Source organism: Caloenas nicobarica, chromosome 8 (assembly GCF_036013445.1).
Source record: "Caloenas nicobarica isolate bCalNic1 chromosome 8, bCalNic1.hap1, whole genome shotgun sequence".
Lineage (NCBI taxonomy): Eukaryota > Metazoa > Chordata > Aves > Columbiformes > Columbidae > Caloenas > Caloenas nicobarica.
The window spans coordinates 2,104,877-2,126,926 of NC_088252.1; the positions used below are offsets into that span (position 1 = coordinate 2,104,877).

The following is a 22,050-nucleotide window of genomic DNA, read 5'->3' on the forward strand; positions in this document are numbered from 1 at the left end:
AAAAGAAGAAAAACCCCCTGCATCATGTAATTCTGTGTCTGTTTTTGAGCCCTGTTCGTGCACACAAACTACAAACAGGCAATCAACTGAGACAAAGGTGTTTATTCGTTCACTTTCAAAAAGAGTGAAACTACATATGAAAAGTAAAAACAGCCAATAAAAATACATTCTGAGTTACGAACAATTTAAACAAGACCTTAAAATCTTTGTTCTTATACAGGATGTGTTTTAAAGCTGTGAGGCAATTATAAATGCTTATTAGCCAGCAGCTTTTCTCCAAGAGCCGTGCCCAAGGCCACCCTGTGCTGACCACCGTGTCTTTCTCAAATAAAGCAGCGCTCATGATTCATTCCTGTTGGTTCCTGAGTGACAGTGCATGTCCTGTGGTCAGGGAGCTGGGGTTCGGCGAGAGGGCTGCCCAGGCCTCAGCCCGGGCTCCCTGCAGCTGCTGCTTCCCGGCACGGATCCGCGCGCCAAGTCGGGAGGGTCCAGGCGCGGCTCACGCTCTGTCTGCGTGGGCGCGCTCACCAGAACTGCTCCTCAATCTGCTGCTTTCTAGGGAGAACAACAAACAGCGAGGGGTGAGCCATAGGTCCCTCTGGACAACAGGTGTATCTTCAAACTGAGCACATCTGGCTGGCAGCAGAATCCCAGAATGTCAGGGACTGGAAGGAACCTCGCAAGCTCATCCAGTGCAATCCCCCCGCCGGAGCAGGAACACCCAGATGAGGTTACACAGGAAGGTGTCCAGGCGGGTTGGAATGTCTGCAGAGAAGGAGACTCCACAATCTCCCTGGGCAGCCTGGGCCAGGCTCTGGCACCCTCACCATGAAGAAGTTTCTTCTCAAATTTAAGTGGAACCTCCTGTGTTCCAGTTTGCACCCACTGCCCCTTGTCCTATCACTGGTTGTCACCCAGAAGAGCCTGGCTCCGTCCTCCTGACACTCCCCCTTTCCATATTGATCCCCATGAATGAGTCACCCCTCAGTCTCCTCTTCTCCAGCTCCAAAGCCCCAGCTCCTCAGCCTTTCCTCACACGGGAGATGCTCCACTCCCTTCAGCATCTTCGTGGCTGCGCTGGACTCTCTCCAGCAGTTCCTTGTCCTTCTGGAACTGAGGGGCCCAGAACTGGACACAATATTCCAGATGAGGTCTCACCAGGGCAGAGCAGAGGGGCAGGAGAACCTCTCTGACCTACTGACCACCCCCCTTCTAATCCCCCCCAGGTCCCATTGGCCTTCCTGGCCACAAGGGCCCAGTGCTGGCTCATGGTCACCCTGCTGTCCCCAGGACCCCCAGGTCCCTTTCCCCTACACTGCTCTCCAACAGCTCGTTCCCCAACTTATACTGGAACCTGGGGTTGTTCCTGGCCAGACGCAAGACTCTGCACTTGCCCTTGTTCTATTTCATTAAATTTTTCCCCGCCCAGCTCTCCAGCCTGTCCAGGTCTCACTGGATGGCAGCACAGCCTTCTGGCTGGTGACCTGATGAGAAGCGTCTTGCTATTCACAGCTCAGTCTGCTCTTAGAAATCATTCCTGCATGCTTGGCAGGCCCTGGGTGGAGGAAAACGCCTTCAGAACGTCTCACCTGGCTCAGCAGAGATGTACACCTCTTCCCAGGTGTAGTCAGCCAGGTTCACAGGCTGCTTCAGCCAGCGATCTTCAACTAACACGGCCAGAGTCATGCGCTGCTCCGGAACAGGATGCAGAAGCCCAGCGATTAGATCCATGAGGCCTGGGGAGAGACAACAGGCAGAGGAACGGCTCAGGCTGTATTTTAGGTATGCTGGGAATGCAATATATGGTTTCTATTCAAAGAATGCCAATTTCAATGACAAATCCTCCCCTTTAATTCCTTGTGCAGTACTGTTCTACCACCATCTTAGTCACATGTGCTCAGCTCTGAGAATGATCCAAGATTTCCAGGTTGTGCCAACAGAACTGAGAGCAAGAGTTATCACACTGAAGAGCACCAAAGTGCCACAGAGGCAACCCTGACTCACTGTTTCCAAGCCCATCCTGCAGTTATCCTGTGTTTGATTTGCGGCTAAAGGTGCTCGCAGGGGTCAGGGAAAGCTTCAAGGATTTACCAGTCAGCAGCACCCTGAAGCCTTCAAACCACAGTGCTCCTGTGGAGCCCAGAGAACTTGTTGAGGAAGATTTCATTAGCCTGACATGCCATTCGTTTTCTATACCTCCAACAGAAAACAAGGCCAACGTATTTCACCTGTGAGGTCAAGCCATACTATTAATTCAGAAATTACAAATTAACACATTATATATCCCCAAAGTGACTGGCAATAGTTCAAGTGAGAGAAAACTTGCATTAGAGTTGTGTGAGTGCCATACTTGATCTTAAAGAGTGAACCTTCCCATCAGGCATTATTTGTTCTGGTTTTCTTGCGTATAAACCTTACTGAAGCTTGACAAACTGATAGGTTGAGTCATTATAATAAACAAGAGGCCTGGAATTTGAAACTAATAAAACATATGACAGATAGCTGTATTCATCATCGGCATGAAGAACTGCAGAACCTACCCTAAAGGATACTTCGGGTAACTCGGCTTCAGCGAGCAGCTTTTAAAATCATTGCAGAGCACATTTGGAAGCAGTTTTCCAGTCTTCCCTGTTATTTCTGGAGAATAAATACTGATCACGCTTTCCCAAGAGGTCCGCTCTTTTAGAAAAGCAAATGAGAACAATTCACCTTTTGAGCCAGGCCGAGGAGGATTCAGGACAGCAGCCACGGCCTCCTCCAGCTCACAGAAGGGATTCTCTCCAAATACCAGGGTATAAAGGGTGACACCCAGTGACCACATCTCCAACTCAGGGCCATGGTACCTGTGCAGAGATAAACTCAGACTGCAAATATATAATTGTATGCTGAACAAAGTAAAAAGAAAAAAGCCAGCTGATAGCCCCTGTTTCCAATTTTTATTTTAATATAGGAAGTTTGTGAGAATTCTAATAAGGTTCTCATGTGTTTTTGAGAAGTCTGTATTACCCTTTTCCATGAAAAAAACCCAACAAAACACAACCGAAGAACGGCCAACCAATTTCTGTTGATGAGTAGGTATAACATGCACCTAGGCTTCCACATGCATGAACTGCTGACAAGAGGACTTAAGCCTCCTCCTTCTTCACCATAAGCCGAAACTATCAAGTAAATATTTAAATGGAAGATCAGACACTGCAGTGGAATCCCATTTGCCTCCTCCCATCCCTTGCAAAACAAAAGTGAGTTGGAAATAAATATTAACTATCTAGATTCCATCTGAGAAAAAGGGACAGTTTCTACACACAGTAAGTGCCTGAATTCCGAGGGCAATGCTGCTTCATCTTCCATCTCATTCCCAGCAGGGAATTCCTCTCTTCCTTGCGTTGTTCCTTCCCCCCCCACCCCGGCTAAGAGGAGCTGCCTGAAGGACCCATGAAAACAGCTGTGAAATGAGAGCAAGCTGACATCCTTGCACGTCCAGTTAATGCTTAGCACCCTGTAACGGTGAGGCTTCCCTCCAGGAGTGGGAGCGAGACTGCCAGCCTGCAGGTAGAGAGTGCTCAGAGAAAGAGAGAACAGGGGAAAAACAGCTCAGATGTGGGCAGCACAGCAAGACAAGCTGCAAGGGAAGAACCTTTGTGTCCAGAGGAGCTCAAAAAAAAAACCCCAAAAAACCCAATGGGGAGATGAACAATGGTCAAACTGCAAATATTCACACAGGGAAGAAGGGAACAGAGGAGATGAGAGTGGGAGAAGTACAAAACGCAGATGTGGTAAGGGGCAGATGCCATACGGCAATACTTGCTTTTACCACCTCTCTAAAAAAAGCAGCTTTTAGTAGACACGTCAGTGTGTTCATACGCAGGTATGAAGAGAAGGTTAGCAAGCTGATGTACAGATGAAAGATTACAGAAAAAAGACACACTCAAGTAACAACACAATTCATCCGCTCTTCTAGCAGGCTGGAAATTAAAATCATAGGCTTGTTCTTGAACTTGGCTCTGCAGTAGGACAGACATTAGTACAAGGCTTTGCAAAACATCTGGCCAGAATAAGAAAACCTGTCAACAGACTTAGTCAGAAACAACTTCGTTTATATTCAAGCCTTTACAAATAATTTCTGTCACTGCAGAGCCCTAAGTCTCACTGCAGTTTTCTGTGGCTAAATATTCTAGCAGAATAGCAATAGCAAAGCTTCTCTATTCCAGCCCTGCACATACATTTTTTTGGTGCAATGGTCACAAAAATTCCTTTTCAGAGAGTGACATACGGTTTGCCAGACAGCACTTCTGGTGAGCAGTATTCGATTGTTCCACAAAAGGTATAAAACAATTTGCCAGGTTCCAGGTAGGCAGCTGAACCAAAGTCCACTAATTTAATTGTGAAATCTTCAGCAATGACAATGTTTTCATCCTTGATATCTCTGTGAAGGATGTTTCTACGGTGGAGATACCCAACAGCTGATACAAGCTGAAAGAGGAAGAAAGAACCAGGGGTTACTACACGGCGGTGTCCTTCTCGGTAGTCTACGTGACATCAGAGTTCCAATAGCCACATTTTGGCTTGTTTTGGCACTGTATAAACAAGATATTGATCCTAATTTTGGTAACTGGAAATGAACACAGGCATGCCTGTCAGCCTTGCTGCAGCAGGTGTTACAATGCTCTTGGAAGAGACTTAAAAAAACCCCTTTGCTTGCATTCCTCTCACAAATGAGCAGGAAGACAGCATGGTATAATCAGGGTGTGCTTGTTTTTTGGTTAGAAGCATCAGAGCTTACTGTTACAATCCTGCTGGTTACTCTATTTTTATCCCAGCTTCACTTGGAGGGTTCTTTGATTTCTCCAGAAGGACGTTACCATGTGCCTCCGATACTGCAGGATGACAAAGCACTTAGAGTGAAGTTTGGTATAAATAATATAGTCACTTCTAAATTCCATTCTTCTTTCTGCACGATTCACCCTACAGTGCCATAAGTAAGAACAGCATCAGAATTATATCACCTTAGAGACAATCGTGATCCCTACCACAATACACACGAGCAAGAAAAGCAGGTGGCTGAGGTAGAAGAGTTTCTATTTATAATACAAAGCTCCCTTTGCAGAGAAATACTGTACAGGCCTGAAGTAACAAAGCAACTCTACCAACTCAAGAGTCAGCTCAGGAAAAGGGCTTATCCCTCAGAAGTCTAGAAGGACTGTAGTTTGTGAATGCACACTGCGGAGCAGACACAGGAAGGTGCATCACTTTGGCTACCAGCTTCCACCCAGGCAGGGGAGTGTGGACACAGTGGTGGGTTACCACGTGCAAAGTAATTCTTGCAAACCTTGGAGCAAGGAATTGACTCCAAAACACGTGAGGGGGAATTACTTGGGGACTGCTGTTGTTGTTAATGAACAAAGGACAATTTGGCTCTCAGGCAAGCTCCTAACTCACAGTAACCTACCTTGAGTTATTTTCATAGAATCACAAAATCCCAGGTTGGAAGGGCCCACAAGGATCATCTGATCCAACCTTTCCTGGCAAAGGCCCAGCCTAGACAAACTGGCCCTGCACACTGTCCAGCTGAATCTTAAACATGTCCAGTGTTGGGGAATCCACCACTTCCCTGGGGATATTAAACCAATGGCCGATTGTTCTCATCGTGAAAAATTTTCCTCGTGTCCAGTCTGTATCTCCTCAAGAGTAACTTGTACCCATTTCCCCTCATCTTTTCCAAGTGACTGGTTGTAAACAGGGAATCACAGAACCATAGAATCATTTTGGTTGGAAGAGACCCTCAGGATCATCAAGTCCAACCATAACCTAACCTAATTCTAGCACTAAACCATGTCCCTAAGAATCTCGTCTAAATGCCTTTTAAACCCCTCCAGGGATGGTGACTCCACCACTGCCCTGGGCGGCCTGTTCCAATGCCTCCCAGCCCTTTGGGGAAGAAATTGTTCCCCAGATCCAACCTCAACCTCCCCTGGTGCAACTTGAGGCCGTTTCCTCTGGTCCTGGCGCTTGTTCCTGGGGAGCAGAGCCCGACCCCCCCTGGCTCCAAGCTCCTTTCAGGCAGTTCAGAGATCAGAAGCTCTCCCCTCAGCTCCTGTTCTCCAGGCTGAACCCCCCCAGCTCCCTCAGCCGCTTCCATCACACTTGTGCTCTAGCCCCTCACCAGCTTCATCGCCTCCTCTGCACTCTCTCTAGTCCTTCTTATGTTGAGGGGCCCAAAAGTGAACACATCCCTGCCCAGGTACTGAAAACATTCAGATGATGCCAACCATGTCCCATTTTAACCAGTCACTGACCAGAGCGTCATCCTCCAGCCCAAAGACTACGTCTGCTAGGTGCCCTTTGGCAGAAGGTGTGCGGGGAAACAGTTCAGGGAGTCTCCATTTCTTTGTAGCCACATTAAATTCCAAGATAATTTCTTGATTTTAAATTCCTTAAAAAGAGGAGAGCCCTTTATCCCCATAAGCAATCTAAAACAAGCATTGGTCTAAGTGAAAGTGTGGCATTTAGTGAGGCTTGGAGCAACTTCCATGAGCTTCCTTCCTCCTGCAGAGGAACTGTGAGGGCTCCGTGAATGGGCATCCTGGTGGCAAGGGCTGTGTGCTGCGACAGGCACAGCCAAGAGGGGACGGCGCTACAGGAAAGCCTCATATGAAGTAAGGTCCTGTAAAGGTTTCTTTGTTACAGGTTTCTAAGTACACTTTAAAAAGGTTTCTGCAGGCAGCATTCCAGTTAGCCAGAAATCAGCCCTACAGCACGATGAGGAAAAGTTCTGCAGGTATTGAGCATGACTCCGATTCAGCAGGCCTGCTGATTAACCAGTAATTCTTCCGAGTGAAATAGGGTCCTGGTACTTATATGAACCAAATCTTACCTGCATGCAGCAAGTGTACATTCCCAGCTCTCACCTGTCTGAATATATAGCTTGCTAATGGCTCGTCCAGGTTGGGCTGATTATCAATGAATGTAAAGAGATCCAGACCAGATCCATGCTTCTCCATCACCAGCTGGAAGAAGCGTTCATTTTCAAATACATTCAGCACCTATAAATAACAGACTTTTAAAATCATGTGCTTCAACCTCAAACTGCCTTTAAAAAAAAAAAAAACCAAACGCAAACACTGCTCTCCTCTTGGAGATTTAATCAATGCATATTATAATCCTTGAAGGCTCGTTTCAGTGAGCACAAATGTTTCTTGAAAAGACAGCAAAATTGAAACTGAGAGCAGAATTAAAACGAAGAGGAATTCTCTTTCTAGGGGGGAAAAAACCCCAACAAACCAACCAAAAATGACACAAACAACCCCAAAACAAAGAACAGGAATCAAGATATGTATCCAGATTATTTACTGAACTAGTACATGTTCAGATGTGACATCACACTTCCAAGATATGCACCCTATCATCTTGAAGCGATGTACAGACTTTTTTTCTCTGAGAGTCACACTTTCAGATCTATGTTTACACCAATTGTTTGGGGTAAAAGTGTCGAAGCAAGCTATAGTCTGGTGCAATATACCCTCCAAAACAAGACAGGATAGATAGGTTGTGTTCTTTCCTGAAAAGGTAAATTTAATACACTTCCTCACTCCTGAAGAGGAAGATGAGACACCATGTGTTCAAAGGAACCATCTGATACAGTTCGAACTGCATTCACCAAGTTCACTGTACCTTAATAATACTGGGGTGCTGCAGCTTCAACAGGATTGCGATTTCTTGAGTAACTCTCCCCAGATCAGGATCATCTACCCAGCAGTCCTCAAGCACCCTGTCCTTCCAGATGAACTTTACAACAACCTACACAGACAACAGCATTCAGCATCACTTGCAAAAGTATGGCTTTAAGTGTTTGGTAAGTTAATTTCCAGGAAAAACGTTAGCGAATCATATTACTAGAAGGACAGAAGTAAGCCTATTCACATTGCTTATCGTATCCCCAGACATATCTAAACTAATTTAGTCCTAAGAAGCCAAATGATGCACAGACATGTATTTCTCTTTTATTATTGCTCTGAATTCCAAAGGGTTTGACAGGCCTGCTCTCTTATCAACCCAGTTACAGCAGCAGTGATGTCTGGCACAGGGGTACAACAGAGACAAAATGAGCACTTAACATCCATGCAGAGAAACACCACAGTTTTCCTCTCAACACCCAAAATACTTCCACTGATAAACAGGAGGGTCCCATAACCTCAACGTGTCTACTCCACATTCTTGAGTCATGGCATGATAAAAACTTTGAAGTTCGTCATTCTCTTTAGGAACAGAAGATTAAAACCCATAATTCTCTTAAGTTTAGTATGTACTTCTTTCAACAGGTTAAATCAGCTACATGGTCAGTCTCATTCTGTGCCTGTTGTCTTAGGTAACAGTTCATACACTGCATCAATGCAAGCATTTTGCTGTCCTGTTTTCACGAGGTTAGTGACTTCAAATTTCTGTTTAACGGGAAAACCTCACACTATCAAATAACAGCTTTTAACAGTGCAGTGCTGACAGTATATGAACACTCTAACCTTTCAGTTTTCATCCTAAATAATCACTGCAATGAGATCTAAAAGAAATACTTAACCTCCTGGTGATCTTTCTTGCCCCTGGCAGTCCAGACAAAGCCAAAAGATCCTTTGCCAATAAGACTGAGAGTGCTGTAGTTTTTTGCGTATTCTCCCTCACATGCCCTTAATCCTTCAAGCTCTTCAGCTCTTCGGGAATTCTCAAAAAGTGAAGCTGATCTGATGGCCTAGGTACAGATAAAAAAAAAAAAAGCAAGAAAAAAAATGAGTAAGACACACAATCATGTTTATAAAATGAAGTAAATACTGAAAAGAACAGACACAGCTGCAAGAATAGCTAAATAGAGTGATTTTTTGGTTTTGATAGCAAGAACTGTATGATGGTGTAACCATCACCCTATAAGACAAATTAAGTCAACAGCCACCTCTCAGCAGCTACGAATACTGCTTAATTCAGAGAAAGGTAAAGAAAACAGCAGCGTATGCACCTTAGATACTCACACAAAATTCTCTGTGCAAGTAGGAAAATGAAGTCATTGTGGTCTATCACCAAATGATAATTTTATTTGATGAATAAAAAGTAGGTTATTTTCAATGTTGTAGTTTTTCCAGGTAAGTGTATTCTAGATGGATAGACCTAAAAGGATGCTGCTTTAAGCCCTGTCTATAAATTTGGACATTTCCATTTGCCTCAGAAACTTTAAAAGGGTTAGTATAGAAAAGATATTAGATTGCCAGCGTGTTCCAAACTTTCTGGTAAGATAGCATTTTAGTTCTGTAGATCGGCTTTTAGCAGACATGAAGAGGAAACAAGTTCAAGGCACACCCTCCTGAATTTTAATACCCTGGTGCTGTGGTTTATGCCAAGGAAGCACAGAGCATCTGAGCCAGTCACAACGGGCTGCTTTTGCCAGTCTTTCCCAGTTAAGCTCAATTCTAATGCAGTCAACTGCTGGGATTCTCCAGTCACTCCAGAAATACCCATGGGTTCTGCCCCTCTGTGGTTTGATGGGACCGGGGTGCACTGGGTATGGAACACCAGTGTCTGCTTGTGTTTTATACCCCTGGGGGTCTGGTGTGCCAGGCTATGGACCCCGTACAGTCCAGGACCTCGCTGTCCCGTCGCTCTGCCCGGCCGGGGCAGGACCCCTCTGGTGGGCAGCGCTGAATGGGTTTGTGTTATCCATTTCTTGTGGGTACGAACTAAAGGTTCCTACAAGAGGATCAGAGACGCTCCTGTCCCATCTGGGGAGCTGCCCACTGGAGGCTGGAGCAGCAATTCTCCTGGGAGAACCCCAGGTTTTCCTTGCAACTCATGTACCCATTCCTGCAGGACTGAGGTAGGTTTTCCATCCCACGTCTTCTCTGTAGTCACACAGGAAAAACCGCTATTCTAGATGGACTTAAACCAGCCTAAAAACAAGTTTAAAATTGGGCGCTTCCATCTTTCAGGCTGGAAGGATAACTACACTAAGCCAAACGCACACTACCAGAAATTTTACAAAATAGCAATTCGTCCTTTTTACAGCAAAGAAACCTTTCTTTTGACATAACAATAGGGAAACAAAGAAACAGCAATATCCAGCCACCATCTTGTGACAATGTTTTAGTTTTAAAACTTTCTGACCTTAGCTTCCATTTAACACTCAAACAAGGAAAAAAAATGCTCAATATTATATAATGGTAGAATTTCTTACTTCTCCAAGACTTTGTGTAGAAAGATCTGCAATAGACTGGGCAGAGCTTGCTAGACTGGAGTCCAAAACCTGAGTTTTTGCTACAGCTTCCCTCTGGCCCTGTAGAAGGTCCTTCACCACACAGACACAGAAAAGTATGGCGGGGTCCTGCAGTTCTACACGTTTCACTTCAAAGAGTACGCCTGTAGAAACAGGTCAGGAACTTAAAATGGTAGAATGAAACTTTAGTGTTGAATGAGACCGCAGACATTTTAGGACAAAATTCTGAGCCCTCAACAAAGTGAATTCCTCCGTTATTCTTTTGGGGAACACCTACTCAGCAAGGAATCATCAGAGGGGCTGACAAAAGTAGAGCTATTCTAGAGATACTTGGTGGCTACATCTATAGTTGCCACCCCCAGCAGAAACTTTTGTCAGTGTCCAGTTTTAATTTTCGCATTGTTATTTCACATTGTTATTCTAAATTACATTAAAATGGGGATTTTATACAATAAGCCACAGAATCCAGGCAAAGGAGTGAACGAAACACATTCCACTACACAATTTAAATACAAGTTTACAACGGAGTTTATATTTTCTGTTCAGAAGAAGTTATCACGTTCACATCTTTTAATTGTGGTTTAAGAATATTTCTGACTATTCAGTCTGGATTAATTTCTTAGTAACTGTGTATCTTATACTACCTGCTTTCCAGTACCCTCTGTGTAGACTTAAATACCATTTTTTCTTCTAGACGGTAGAGCTTCTTCCTTCCTCTCCACTGCAAACTTCTAACCAGAATTTTCTGCCTTCTGCAAAAATGTGCGTGAAAAAGAGCATCCTGATAAGAGTTTTGGGAAAGGGAGAAATAAGTTTAACTTACTTAATTGTGAGCCATCTCTGTGACAGCAATTCCCAGCATAGCTGCCTTCCAGAATCTCCAGGGTAAAAGAAGCTGCTGGACTGGGCCTTCCTTCTTGTTTCACTGGGGTCGATGTTATTTTTAGCTCCATATATTGCTGCCCATGTAACTGACAGTCTTCTTCAGGACTACCTCTGCCTTCAAGTGGGTTTCTGTTGACATTGTCCCCCACAGCCTCTGCAAGACTTTTCATCTTCTCAAGAAGTGCTTTGGAGGATTCTTCAGAGTTTTCTAAATGCTTTGGGGAACCCAGCCACCCAGAACCATCTTCTACGGCAACACCATTCAACAGCTGCTTTTCTTGCCCAGTTGAAAAGGCACCGGTTTTCTGAGTCAGCATGTTGTCTGCAGCGGAGTCCACTGCGTTAGAGGAGGGTGCTCCTACAAGAGCTGCAGTACTACCTGAACAATTGTCTGAGTTTCCCTTGACACCAATATTCAGACCCAGCACCTCAAGACCAGAGCAAATACAGTTCAGCCCAGTGTCTGGTTCATTAACATATACAGAAGTTGTGGCAATTCCTGGTGCAGAAGCACTGCAACCCATTTTATATCCTGAGCAAACATCATGGATATTATTTCTTCCCTTTGCAAAGGAGGATGAAGTATCATTTAGCAGGCAGTTTTCAACGACTAAGTGCTCAAGGCTGGAGTGTTCTGTATCACACAAGTTTGTTTTTGACAACTGCCCTGTAACCACGTGGCTTTGAAAGTCTTGCCTGCAGTCCAGTGTTGTCCCAGACCACGGCTCATCTACTGTTGGTGTTCCAGGTGAGTTACATGTAACATCAGAAGGCGACTTAATTGGGCCACAGGATGCGGTATCTAGATTGTCTTCTAGCCTAGAACAAAGAGGCGACCAGGCAACATTTACTGAAGAAGCTTGTCCCCAGGCATCAGTGGTGTGCTGATGCTTCAGCAGTTCATATGGTAACCTACAGATCTGCTGACAATTTACTTCCTTGAGGTCTTGACGATGAACTTGTAATTGGTTAGGCAAGCTACTAGTCTCACTGGCATTTTGAGTCTCAGATGCAGCAGATACTGCACTATCACTGCTTCTTGCTGGAATCTTCATGTTCTGACCTAAATCCAGCTGCTCTGAATCAGATGACATGAGAGACAGCCTTGCAGAGAGCATCTTTGGAGAATTATTTGATCCTGCAGTTTCCACTGTTCTGATTCTATCAAGCCAGGTTTCAGGGTAAGGCTCTCTGCGGTGGGCTGACAGCCCAGCAGTAGCAAATATCATGATAACAAAAGAATGAGAAAACCACCATACTGTATACCACCCACTCTTCTCTTACTATGGCCACTATTTAAAACCTGCACCAATTGTTTGAAGTTTAAAAGAAAAAGGCAGCAAGCTGTTGGCACAGGCATCCAAAATCCTAACAAATTCCATCTTGACCAAAGAGGTGCAGGTAAACTCGACCAGCGCTCTTGTCCTATTGATTATTTCCTTCTCTAGCTTAATTTCTAAATATATATATATATATATATAAAATTTACCACAACAAAAAGCCAATACATGTGGTGGGATGCTTCCAGTCCTGAGAACAGAAGATCCCTTGTCTGTCCAGCCGAAGATGGATGTCCCCATCCATCAATTTAACCATGGTTCACTGAAGCCCAGAGTACAAGGCATATTACAAACATTTCTATCAGTAAAAATGCAGAGCAGAAAAACAATCCATGCAGCAGAGCACTTACAATCCGTGTATGATATGAGAGACATAAACCCAGGAGAGCACAGGGAAACAATGAGACTATCGGTCTCTTTAAAAAGCAGCAAGAACTGTGCTGTAATATTTTATATATTAAAAAGGGCAGTAAATATTTTCTGAGGGTTAGAATTGTTAATGAGGAAGGCTTAAAATTTGACTCAAACCATGTGCATCATATATGTACTTGTGCAGAATTTCTAACCTTGTAACAGGAAAAAGACCCAGAAAAGCTACAATAAAAATAGCTGGACTTAAGTGACACAGTAGTACCGTGTTTTAATGGATGACCTGACGGTTACACCAAGCACCGGAAGGAATAACATTTAGAATTCATTCCAGGTAACCTGGCTTCAGCGCAACACCAGCTGGCTGGTACCACAGAAGGAGATAAACATCCACTGTTTCTGATCTAGCAAAGATAGAGTCTAATTACATTCCCTAGCCTGAGTGAAGCATTTGGTCCCCTCTAGAGATGGAACCCCTTTAGCTTTGCAACTGTAGGTTGTACAGATCTACACAAAAATCTCAGGTAGGCAAAACTGAACCTGCCTTGCAAATCACACTGATTCGAAAGGGAGCAAAGTGCGGAAGGCTCTTTGTTACACCTTCCCACAGACATCACAGAGGTGAAAAACAGTTTTGCTGGTGATTGCTACCATGGCTCTTCATTTTTCAGAGTGACTATGCAGTCCGTGCAATGCTTACCTATTAGAGGGTGTGGATGCTGCTTCAGGAGGTAAGGGAGTAGAAAAAAAACTGGTCTCATTCTTTTGCTTAGTCTCATCATGTATTAATTTGTCATCTTTGTGTCTTTGTTCCAATTGCTGCTCTTCATCTCTTGACAGAAGGCTTGCTAAAGATGCAGTCAAGCTGCTGCCTGTACCAAACAAGAAATAAAACCATACCAATTTAGCCTTTTGCGCCCACGCTTCAGAGACTACAGTGATTAAAAACAATCCTGGAACTGCCTTCGTCTATCCTGTCCCAAAAATTGAGTATAAGAAACTTGATTAAGGCAAAGTGGTCCAAATATGAGCACTCCACTCTACTTTGGCTTGAGAAGTCACCACATGCAGGAATCTAAATGTTTCAGGGCTGCTAAAATTTGCCTTCCTATTAAAACCCTTGGACAAGTATGTTCCTGGGTTAGCTACTTGGATTGAAGTTCAGAAACCTAAAAAACGCCAATGACCATATGAAGTCTGGAAATAAAGTGATCATACAAATAGCACCCGCAGGAAAAAACAAAACAACAAATCCGCCCCCAGCAACAAAAAAAGGCAACAAAACAAAAAACAACAACCAAACAACAACACACATACACCCCACATTAAAAACACTTAAAATGAAAAGGTTTAGACTACATTTATATAACTCACTGAAATTGAAAGACAAAAAGTACACAGCCTAAACATGTTTAAGAGAAAGATAAGACAAGAACTTATTTCCTTCCCCAGTGACAACAGATCAAAATCCACAAGTTTGCAAGATGAAGTAAACCATCTATTGTTAAGGAGTCAACAAATCTAGATTTGAATCTGGAAGAATCCTTCCATTTACTAAAGGCCGAGTGCCAGCAATGCTTCCTTGCTGAAGAACTGAATTACTCCTAGATTAGAGGCATCGCTTCATCAAAGAATTACCTAAGAAATTGCACACTGTCTACTAGCTCGTCTTTGTTCCAGCAGTGTGCATTGCTTCCGATGCAGATGTGCACTTCTAAGCAAAGAAAACAGAAAAAAACCCACAAACCTACAAGCAACCAAACGAAGGAGACAAATCCAGCATAAAAGATCTCTTGCAAAATGGATGAAAGCATGCACTTGCTTGTGTTTGCTGTTTCGGGCAGAACTAGCTGGAAAGGCAGATGTGGAGACATAAGGCTTTCTTGCTTCTGTTTATTTTGATAAATTATTTGTAAATGCAGCAAACTGCATCAGAGGAATATGTGCTGCCTCCTAACTGAAACACCACGGCAACATAACATTGAATATTAGCCAGCAACATGAGTCAATTCAGAAGAATATTAGAATTTTCCCTTAAAATATTAGTTGTAAATATCTATAGCTCTGCTGCAATGCTATCACAAAAGCTATATTTTACTCATCTTAAAATACTCAGAGTTCCTAACGGGGGAGGTGGGGAAAGGGAAGTGCTCGTTAAGTGCAAAGCATCACCTATTAACAGTGTAATTTCCGACTTGGATATTCAGCTTCATCTTCTCAGCGACATAGAGGCACAACGAGAACAATTCTGTTCACCTTAGGTTATAGTGGAAATCCAGTTTAAAAACTGCATGGAGGTACATTGCTTTCACAAAGCGTGTCCCCGTGTTCATAGGCAAATCTCTCATCTCTCTTTATTTTACCTTCGTTCCAGCAGCCAGAGCCAGTTGTACAGCAGGCAGGAACACCTTCAAAGATGCACTCACTCTCTGTCCCCATGGAGTCGTCAAGAGGAGGTAATGGCAAAGAACAGTCACTGCTTCTCTCCATGTTGTTATAGAAACCAGGGATCAGGAACGTAATGTTCTAAAACACAGAAGGAAACCTCAGAGAGCTAAGCTGACTCTCACAGGTTGGGGGCAGATGCTAACAATCCATGTTTGTGGACCTGAATCTGATGAGTAACCAGGCAGAAGTGATCCATGTGACTGAACATGTACTTGAAATGCACACTAGGTCCTCAGCACTGCGAGAATTCGCAATTACAGCAAGGGAATTTGTGGATCATCCTACAACTCACTTGCCGAACACATGGAACACGGAGGTTTTGTGACAGACAGAAATGAGTGTAAAAGATGACTGTACAATTCCAATGGATATGCTGCCAGACAGAGCAGTCTTTTGGGAGGGATTCAAACTCCTGTCTTACCTTTCCTAAGAGTTCTTTCTTCTCATAGCCAAAGAGCATCAAAGCAAAACTATCTTTGATGCCACAGATGGTTCCATCTGACCGGACAATAACAAGACCACTGATGGTGGAGAAAACCACAACTGTAGCAGAGTAATGACAGCCTGTGAAAGAACCTTCTTCTTCTGTCTGCAGAACACCGTCTTTCTGCACAGCTGCTTGCTCCTCTTCCAGAAGGCTTACTTGCAGCTTTAAACTGAGAGGAAACATGTTACCCTCTCTGGATCGGCCTACAGCTCGCTGGATCCTGAGGTTCTAAATTAAAGAAAAAAAAGAGACAAACAACCCAGAAAACTTCTAAACTAACCAAATGTTTTGGTTGTATTTCAGTATTCATAAAAAATTACACAGGAACGTTCTCAGGAAAAAGGAGCAGGAAAAGAAAAATGAAACAATCCTGTGAATACTGAAATTGGAATAAAGTTTGGTTTTCTAAGGATTCTGAATCCAGTGTTGAACTCCTTTATGAATATCCTGCTGATGAAGACCAGGGAAGTCCACGCTGCAGCTTTCCGACAAATGAGGCATTAATAATTTCAACTATCTAGCTGTTTGTTTTCATGGCATTGGCAAGATCTGGGTATTCTTTAGACTTTCACTCCTCAGACAGGCATGACTGAAACTGGCTAAGGAATTCAAAGGAATTTTAGGGAGCTGACAGGGACAGCATGGGTTCTTAAAAAGCAAGGACTGGAGCAAAGTGTCTTTCACCAGGACAGATTCCACAGTGAGAGGTCAGAGCTTGGTCTTGTTCTTAGTTAGGAAATATTTGGACAGCAGCTCCATAAATAAGCAATATACCCTTTTTCAGGGGACTTATGCTTCTCTCTGAAAAGGCTTTCTTCTGTTAGATGAGGGAAAACAGTATGCACCTGTGTTCCAAATGAGAAAGGCACGGAAGAACATGGTTGGTGTTCATACTATACCTTAGGGATCTTTTTGCCTAGAGGAGGGATCTGCACAGAAGGAATCAGGTCCTTTACGTGGAGCCCAACTACTTCTTCCAATGTTGGGTAGCCATGGAGATGGGCGAAAAGGAGGTCACATGATATAATCTCTCCCTTGGAAAGAAAATTTACAGGACTATTTCAATTTCAGAATTTTAGCCACAGTCCACTCAATCCTTTGACAACAGTTTCGGCAAATATCTAAGCAAATGGCAGGATGTTTCATTCTGTGGTGTCTTTGTGGATACAACTACCCCGGCAAAAGCAGACACAGCACAACGTGGTTCTCTGAGGTTACCAGGCAGAGAGTCTGCCCTGTGCCATGGGGAGAAGCAGAGAGGGCCAATGCTCCTCACAGAACTTTTCCTCAGCGAGCTGATCCCTTCACAAGGGGATCAGATCACTGCCGTGACTAACCAGCCCCCTGCCAAACCGACACTGCTGAAGTCTAAAATGTCCCCAGGAGAGAGACAGAGTATTATAATGTGACTCGTCGAATACATGGAGGTGAGCTACACGGGAGATACATGCACAGCTCCTGCATGTGCAGTCCCAGTTTTGGGCAGTGCTACATACACACTTCAGGTTCACAAATGATAGTGCGCCTGCTGGCTTTCAGACACGTTTCATTTGCACACAAACTCTCACAAACTGCAGCCTCTTTTGATCATTAGGAAAACACTCACGTCAGCCCTGAAGGCAACAGAAGCTGAAAGTCTCTCCACTGGTTCCAGCACAATCACACAACACTGGTTGTCCTTGCTTCTTATTCGCCTCAGCCAGACTGAGACAGGAATCTTCTCTTTGAGACGGCCTATAACATCCACCTTTCCATAGGATTCAGAGATGTAGTCATAATTTAGTAAGATTGTGATTACTTAGTAAGAATTTCAAATAAGAATAAGATATTGAGTCAAGATATCTCCCCGTTATTCTCAGAAAAACCACTGAGTTTTGACTACTTATCTTTTTTTTATTGGAAGAAACACAGTTTTAATATAGAGATGAAAAGGCTTACAAGTGATTCACGGATCATACACAAAATGTCATTGTTGCCTTTGTCTTTTCTCTCTCAGCCTCAGGAAGACTAAAGGCATTTCCTTCAGCATAATAAAAGTGCCCATTTAATACCTCGCATTCCGTGAGAAGTACCTTTCTGAGATCCCATGGTGCTAGTGAATACTCTGCATTAGTAACATAGTTCTTACTTTCAGCTGCAAAAATAGTAGTTTAACTTCTTATGGGAGGAGATGCTTCTCAAATTAGAAAATGTTTATTTATCTTATAATCTGCAGTGTTCGTATCAAGCCTTTTATCATTTTTACGTAGTCTTGACAGAATGGGTTTATGAATTACACAGTGATTCCCATAAAGTACTTGGAATGGCTGTAGCTTAGAATTAGTGCCTTTATCAGACTGATTTTAATCTTGGATTTCACCAAATCAAACCTAGATTTTTTTTTTCTCCATATGCAATTGAGGATTCAAGAAGATCAAGCTCTGAGATGCTGACAATTTCAGTACAAAAATAATACACCAGGAAGAACATGAGCTCATTTTCCAAATAGTTTCTAGTGACAACTCTCAACAGCAACAAAAGAAAATAATTTTGAGACATTTCTCATGCAGTTCTCTTATAAACAACCCCACTACAGGCAAAATATCAATTCCAGTCTTTTGCACCAACTGGATATTTCACAGTATTTGACTGACTTGTAACTTTATAACATCCACAATGATAATTTTTAAATTTTGGGGGTTTTTTTAATCTAATGTCCTTTAGGTTCTGATTTGGTCAAGTCACACATGTTGGCAGCTGCAAAGCTCTCATGGGTGCCTCCCAAACCATCCTTTTCCCTTTGAATTTCCCCATCTGCAAACTTTAAAACAGAACAGTCCTACAAATGACATAACGACTAAATGTCCACGAAGTTAAATATATCAGGAAATTATATTGAAAATGTCAAAAAAGCATCGAAACCCCAAACCAAAACCTACAAAAGCACTGTATATGGTGGGGAATATTTGCTTGAACATTTCACATACCACACTTCCCGAAGTCACTGCTGAACATTCATCAGTTTCTAAGTACTCCTCTCCCACAGCTTCCCATACCTCCTGGCTGGATTTGGAAATCAAGTGGGATAGCTTTTGACCAATGAGTTCCTGACTACTGCACCCAAGCAGCTTGCAGGCTTTGTCATTAGCCACTAGGATCTAGAAAAGTGGAAAAAAACCCAACAAACCACTAATCGACAAAACAAGAATAAAAGCTGTAAGTTTTGTTAATAGATCATCATCTCCTCAGGTTGTTGCTTTAATATCTTATAATATCCTTTCCTCCTGGTAGAAATGGAGTGGCTCTTTTAAATTGTGAAATCTTCAAAACCAGTACACTAAAGCTTCTAAGACATCCCTTGCCCACATGACTCCTTGGTTAAGAGGGTTTGAGACATTGCTTTCCTTTTAGGTTTCCTGCTTTCTTTCAACTGCCAACCCACTCCAGCCTCGTGTGTTGTTTAAATAATCAGATCCACAGAGGCAAAACTACCAAGTTATATTTGCAGGCAAAGCTTGGGCAGATGACTAAATTTTATTCACACCTAAAGGCCAGTAATGACACCAGTCATTGACAAGCTTAGGCTTGTGTTACAGACCAAGTCAGGATTAAATGCCTTTAAGATACGTAAGCCCGAACTGTCGGTTCAAACTAAAAATGATACAGCTCTATAAAGTCTTCAGTACTCCATTTTATATTAATGTTTTCTCTGGACAGAAACAGAGAAATTCTCTCCCTCCCAATGCAAAAGGCACATTTACTGGGTCAGATAAAGAGATCTTCTGCCACCACTAACCCATTCCAGGGTTGGCACCTAATAGACAGAAGGCTTGAAGCACATTCTGGTTTTCCTTTCTTCCCTCAAGCCACATCACAGCTGCATTCTTCTTCATTCCCTTTTTCTCTTTGAAAAAGGGAATCAAGACATCCGTGCTTCTGCTATAGTCTTGTATATTTTGCTAACTACAACATGCAATGGAAACAAACACATTGTCAGTCTTTAGAGGACTGCTGAGCTCGAGCATACTATGAAATGACTTCATGACGCTCTGATTGCCTGCAGATATGTGACAGGCATTTTAGAATCATAGAATCATTTCAGCTGGAAGAGACCCTCAGGACCATTGAGTCCAGTAGCCGATCCAATGTCATACAACCCATGCCAGTTAGAGCCTGCTTAGTTTAGCAGTTTCTGCTGCAAGTACCTCTGTTGTGTTGACATCCACGGTGAAGATGGCTTTGTTTGGATTGCGTGCAGCAGCTGGGAGGTGCTGGCTGGATTCGTCCACAGCGAGGGCATGCAAAAAGGAGGAAGAAGCAGAACTTCCAATGGAAGTGGAGGAAGAGGCAGAATCCCACCGAGCCCACAAGTTACCACTTCTGCTGGTACAAATGTTACGAGCTGCTAGTGAAGACAAACAGTAAGAGCTCCATTTCTCCCCTGTGAGAAGACAAAGACCAGCTATGTAGCTTTAACAGTCTACTACAGGAATTTGAGAGGAATGAATTAAAAAATTAGTTGTCAGATGAAGCAACTGTCAAGTAATTCCAAAATATACACTTTTACATTTTTTAAAGAAATCAGCAGAAGATAAAAATCAATAAAACTAAAGAAAGCAGAAATCATTCTAATTAATGTATTTTTTAGAATCACAGCCACTGGAACAACTAAACTCAGTCCATAGGCTAGAAAAAAATTGCTAACATTCATAAGATTCAACCAGACTAGTCAACTTTTATTTTTCACTTAACTTATCAGAGTTTAAAAGGTTTTGAAATCTCTCAAGTTAAAACTGAAACTGTTATTAAGTATAATTACAGTAAGTGCTCAAGCCCTAATTAAATACTGCATGAGTCAGAAGCCAGTTAATTAACTGCGCACAAGATGTGACACTGTAATACCTGAGCCCACACCAATGCTTTATGTTACCAAATGATTCTACTAAATCTTTCCAAATGATTCTACTAAAACTTTCAAAAGTTCTGCCTGTAAAAAATGTTTCCTTGGGAAGTGGCATCAGCAGCCAAGTGCCATTGCTCTCCTCCCAAAACAGTCCACAGCTTTGAAGGTTCAGCAGCACTGGTGGAAGCATTATGAACAACAACTCATCACAAGGACATTTCTGCACTGCACACAGTAGGGATATGCTCACCATGATAAAACAGGGAGACCCATATCTGGACGCATTGTGAACTACAAAGTTCTTCTCATCCTAACAGAATCTGGTATAACAATATCTTTCTCCTCACTTGGAAATTTCTCATGTTTTAGGTAATAATACAAGGTGGCAGGGTGATCCAATGGCAGTCAATAAAGGTTGCCCAGGAACAAGTGCAAGTGTAGAGCACCCATCCAGCGTGTCCCCTGTAAACTGTCCGCGCCTGCAGTAATCTATGGCTCAGGTGCTTCTTGAACAAGGTGCTTCTTGAACACATCACCTTCACCGATGACATATGAACTCAGTCTCAAAATACTGTGCTCACCAGACAGAGATGCTCTAAGCCGGCAGAGTTCAGAGAGCTGACTTCTCCTGCCCTTGCTGGCCCAGGGGTAGGATCTATTGAGCTTATCAGAGTGATTCAAGTGAGCAGGGACTAAGCCCCCTTCGGAGGGGTCACAGGCCTCAGCTGCCATGATCACACTCGGGTTGCCACACCACAGCTAGGGAGCCACCATCTGTAACAGAAACAGGAGATTCAGTCAGCCTCGCAGCCACGAACGCTTGGGCCACTGGAAGGTAACGATGCCTCCTGACCCAAAGCACAGCCCTATAAGTTATGGCAAGACTGCCGCCCGTTCTCTGTGTCCTGAACCAACGACTGGTCTGTGTAGTTAACACAAAGGAGACTCTATTGCCTGTTATCCTGCCCTGGTGGTACAGGATACCTGTGATCCACAGGACACCTCCACCACATTCCTGTCAGACCTACCAAACACCCAGCCAGCACTCTCCCCCTCCTCCTACTCGCTTTAAAAGAAAAAGCTTTGGTATCATAACTTGGGAAATTATTCCTAGTTTTGAGACAGCCAAGTGTAGCACAGCCTCCCTCCCACCCAGGGTGCCGTCCCTACCACCCACCCTCCCCGGGCTGCGTCCCTCGTCCGCCGGTGAGGAGAGAGGAGAGAGGAGAGAGGAGAAACCGGCCCGGCCCAGCCCAGCCAAGCCCAGCCCAGCCCGGCCCGGAGCAGCCGCGGCCGCTCGTCAGGGCGGTCACCACACAGCCGGCCGGCGCGAGGAAGTAGGGGGCGGGACTCAGCAGCCGCTTCGCCCAATAAGCGAAGGCAGTGGGAAGAG

At 43.7% G+C, this 22,050-nt stretch overlaps 1 protein-coding gene across 3 annotated transcripts; it reads right to left on the reverse strand.

Annotated features, from left to right (window-relative positions):
* Window positions 1-105: 105 nt before the first annotated feature.
* PASK (PAS domain containing serine/threonine kinase) lies at window positions 106-21,854 on the reverse strand. 3 transcript variants are annotated; one of them, XM_065639973.1, is made up of 18 exons: window positions 21,835-21,854; window positions 21,239-21,431; window positions 19,960-20,195; window positions 18,742-18,912; window positions 17,382-17,522; window positions 16,675-16,809; window positions 15,710-16,003; window positions 15,204-15,366; window positions 13,541-13,712; window positions 11,070-11,950; window positions 10,208-10,389; window positions 8,570-8,737; window positions 7,669-7,794; window positions 6,906-7,040; window positions 4,271-4,470; window positions 2,710-2,843; window positions 1,590-1,736; window positions 106-555 (listed from the first exon to the last, which is right to left on the reverse strand). In XM_065639973.1, exons 2-18 carry the CDS (start codon window positions 21,387-21,389, stop codon window positions 500-502), a joined length of 3,492 nt encoding a protein of 1,163 aa, XP_065496045.1. In that variant the 5' UTR covers window positions 21,390-21,431; window positions 21,835-21,854; the 3' UTR covers window positions 106-499. The 3 variants fall into 3 exon arrangements, with proteins under 3 accessions (XP_065496045.1, XP_065496044.1, XP_065496046.1); XM_065639972.1 differs by lacking the exon at window positions 21,835-21,854 and having other exon boundaries at window positions 21,239-21,770; XM_065639974.1 differs by lacking the exons at window positions 106-555; window positions 1,590-1,736; window positions 2,710-2,843; window positions 21,835-21,854 and adding an exon at window positions 4,781-4,874 and having other exon boundaries at window positions 4,413-4,470; window positions 21,239-21,770.
* Between the last annotated feature and the right edge of the window lie 196 nt (window positions 21,855-22,050).